General features: G+C 36.0%; 1 protein-coding gene across 1 annotated transcript in view; it reads right to left on the minus strand.

Moving 5' to 3' along the window:
* NOL8 (nucleolar protein 8) overlaps window positions 1-3,967 on the minus strand; it is a 26,854-nt gene that overhangs the window by 21,532 nt on the left and 1,355 nt on the right. The window contains 3 exon segments of the mRNA XM_017518973.2: window positions 1,084-1,162; window positions 2,833-2,895; window positions 3,404-3,589. Coding sequence (XP_017374462.2) covers window positions 1,084-1,162; window positions 2,833-2,895; window positions 3,404-3,542 — 281 coding nt within the window. The 5' untranslated portion in view covers window positions 3,543-3,589.

Here is a 3,967-nt window from a genome sequence, read left to right on the forward strand (position 1 = left end):
TCCTGGGTTCAGGCAATTCTCCTGCCTCAGCCTCCTGAGTAGCTGGGATTACAGGCACGCGCCACCATGCCCAGCTAATGTTTTGTATTTTTAGTAGAGACGGGGTTTCACCATGTTGACTAGGATGGTCTCGATCTCTTGACCTCGTGATCCACCCGCCTCGGCCTCCCAAAGTGCTGGGATTATAGGCTTGAGCCACCACGCCCGGCCTACCTTTAGGATTTTAAAAGCTTTAATAGTTTTTGTAAAACATTGTCTTGTTCTACATATATATATAGTTTAAGTTCTGAGGTACAAGTGCAGAATGTGCAGGTTTGTTTCATAAGTATACATGTGCCATGGTGGTGTGCTGCACCCGTCAATCAGTGATCTACATTAGCTATTTCTCCTAATGCTATCGCTCTCCTAGCCACCCCTCCAACAGGCCCCAGTGTGTGATGTTCCCCTCCCTGTGTCTATGTGTTCCTTACATTGTCTTGCTCTTAAATCACCTGCAAAATCACTCATATGCCTGTCATATAGTGATCTCCTATTTCCTTTATATTTTTGTATGATACTAGCATTAGTAGTCAAAATCAACATAAGCAATTTAGTAGTCTATTAAAATTTAAATGTAGACAATGCTAACATTCAGCAACTCCATTTTTTGATATAAACCCAGAGAAACACCTGAATATACACAGGATACATGCTCCAGGATCATCTATGACCATAAAAAAGTAGCAACAGTCATCAGTGGGAAGGGACCGCTACACTGTGGTATAACCATTTTCTGAAATAGTACTAGCAATTGTTATAAAGGGAGGAGATCTATATTGCCACAAAAGGGTGTGTTAACAAAGAGAAAATAAGTACATATATACTTTTATAGCTTATTATATAATACATAAATATACCAAATTATCCTTTTTGTTGGCGTCTGGGGTAAAGGGGATTCAGAGTTGACAGGGATTTCAGCTCTACTTGTAATATTTGAATTTGTTAAGAATACTACATTACTTGAAAATTTGAAATAAGTGAATATATAAAACCTCTTACAATATAAAAAAAATAGTGTTTAAATCCAAGTGGAGTAAAACTTACCTGTGCAAAAAGCTTTCTTTTGCTAGTTGAATTTGTAATGTTCCACCTTTCTATTTTGTTTTATTTAAAACAGACATACCTATAAAACAAAGAATTGTTACTCAAGTACATGGCAATGCAAAAATATATTTCAGCTTGTGCTTTTTCTAATTATTTAATATCAAAAAAAGCAGACTGGTTTATCACAAAGAGACCCAGGGGAAGTGGAAGAAAAGAAATAAGACCTGGAGAGAGGGAGCCTAGGCTCTTGTCTCATCTTGACGACTTACCAAAAGGGTCTTTACACTCCCTCTTTCACAGAGTTACTAGATTGAAATGAGGCAAATGTGTAAGAAGTAAAGCAAAATTTATTTGCAATTTGTTTATAAACAAATGTCAGGAACCTCTGAATAACTGACATTTAATGTATATTTTATTGTTATTCCCTATATTGTGATTATCAAACAATAATCTTTTCAGGTGAATCAGAGGACACTTTGGAACCCTACAGCACCTTATTTTATCACCTCATACTAATTATCACTGTAGAACTTGTAGATGAATTAACTGTGAGTAACTGAACTGTGTTTGAATTGCTACGCCCTAGAAATTGATTTCTCTGAATATCTGCTGTCAGCTTCCTTAATAATACCATTAACAGAATTTTGTAGGTGGTAGGTATATACTAAGTACAAATGTATCTTTTTTTTTTTTTTGAGACAGAGTGTCCCTCTGTTGCCCAGGCTGGAGTGGAGTGGCACAATCTTGGCTCACTGCAACCTCTGCGTCCTGGGTTCAAGCAATTCTCCTGCCTCAGCCTACCAAGTAGCTGGGATTACTCATGCCTGCCACCACACCCAGCTAATTTTTGTATTTTTAGTAAAGATGGGGTTTCACCATGTTGGCCAGGCTGGTCTCCAAATTTCTGACCTTGAGTGATCCACCTGCCTTAGCCTCCCAAAGTGTGGCAAATATATCATTTAATTTAATTATCACAGAAATATAAGGCAAACACTATCTTTTGTCATTCATCACATAAGCAATCTGGAGCTGAAAACTTTAAATAAATTGCCACAGGTTACAAAGCCTAGTTAATGTATTCTTATCCACAACTTCACATTTGTCACATATATTCCTAAATGAAAAACAGAATAAAGCAATTTTTTTCCAAATGAAATTACAAAAGACTGATTGCCCTCTTCCTCTATTAGCACATTCCCTTTACTTATTTTCCGTGTCTTTTTCACTTTTTGGCCTCCAAATAACTAGAATACGTTACTGTGGCAGTTTGGATTATCTCTTGTTCTTCATTGAAGGCCACTGTTTGCCCTTGTCTTTACTAAACTTATCAACAGATTTCACAATTTCAAGGTTATGGTCCTACAAGGGTGTATTGTAAAGCCCTCTCCGTAAGACTGTTTAGTGACACGGATTAGCTGCCAAAGAAATGATCAGACCGAGGGGGAATGGCACGATATTCAGTGGGATATGTAACAGACAGTTTCTATGAAAGTTTGGTCCCTTGTCCAAAATATTTGAGAATAGCAGTTTTAAGTAAACCCATTAGCAGTGTGCTACCATGTCTGCTGATGCTAAATGGGATGGACCTAAACCTGCTGAGTTATAGGATACTGGAATTCTCTCCATCACAGCTGTCCCTCTGGATAACTTAAAAGTGCCTGTGGAGGTTTAGATTTACAACCAAAGTTATTCCTAGTTACAAAGTGATACAAACTGGCAAATAGTATAGAAAATATATGATGGCCTTACATTTTTTCAGGTCTGCTTCTGCTACACTAATGTTGATATATGCAAAGACTTTCTGTGGGTTTCCTAAAAAAAAAAAAAAATTATTTGAATTCTTATTCAGAAAGCAATGTAAAAAAAGTTAAGTTTCTAAATAATAATTAACTAAAAAAAAATGGTTCTTGAAAACTTATTCTTTCAAAGATAAACCTTATGTCTTATTGGATACAAAAATAAACAGGATTAACAAAATAGTCCCAAAGAAGTAGAAAATGTCCAGTAGTCAGTTAAGGAAACATTTTTATTGTATGCTAGTGATATTCTATTTAACGGGACACTTAATCAATGTTAGTATGTTAGCTCTGAAAACTGAAAGTTAATATGTTTCTGAAATCAGATGTTTTAGAATTTAGAATTTTTTCTGATTTGAGAAACGAATTCTGGTCAAGTTCCACATCATACATTATACCTCCAAAACATCATTTCAAACTTTTGCTGTTCAGAATTAACATATATGTTAGGGTTGTTTTATTTTCTAGTACTTAACTTGAGTTATGTCTGCCTTTAACTACCCAGTGAAGAACCATAAATTTACCTTGGTCATCTTTCCGTGTGATGATGTCCACATCTGAAACGTCTCCAAATCTGCTGAACTGATTTTGTAGGTCTGCCTCAGAAATGTCCTGGCTAAGGCCACCCACATAAAGGCGCTTCGTTTCTCTGTTTACTTTCATGAAGGCTGGGCATATACTTGGTGTGTTTTAGTGGGAAAAGTAATTTTCTGTATATACAGAGAAGAGTTCTTTCCCTTAGTTCTTCTCAAATCTAACAAAACAACTATTTCTCCTTAACCTTCTGTACCAAATCCATCTCCTGGATCTGTATTTCACTTCCTATTGTATTGCTTCCAAATTTTAGTCCCAGAGCTTTTGCCCAATCCCTATATCCACATTCTTCATGAATGCACTTTGGAACAGCAAACCCCATACCTATATAGACACAGGTACAGACAGAGGTTTTTTCCCTCCGAACGGTCATAATATTACACTCTACACTTCTTCATAATATTACACTTACGCTTCTTAATTTACACATTTACGTTTTTAGATGTTTTTCCTTGACTCATTCATACATTCATTTACTGTCTTTTTTTTTTTTT

This window comes from Cebus imitator, unplaced genomic scaffold (assembly GCF_001604975.1).
Source record: "Cebus imitator isolate Cc_AM_T3 unplaced genomic scaffold, Cebus_imitator-1.0 Scaffold720, whole genome shotgun sequence".
NCBI classification, from domain to species: domain Eukaryota; kingdom Metazoa; phylum Chordata; class Mammalia; order Primates; family Cebidae; genus Cebus; species Cebus imitator.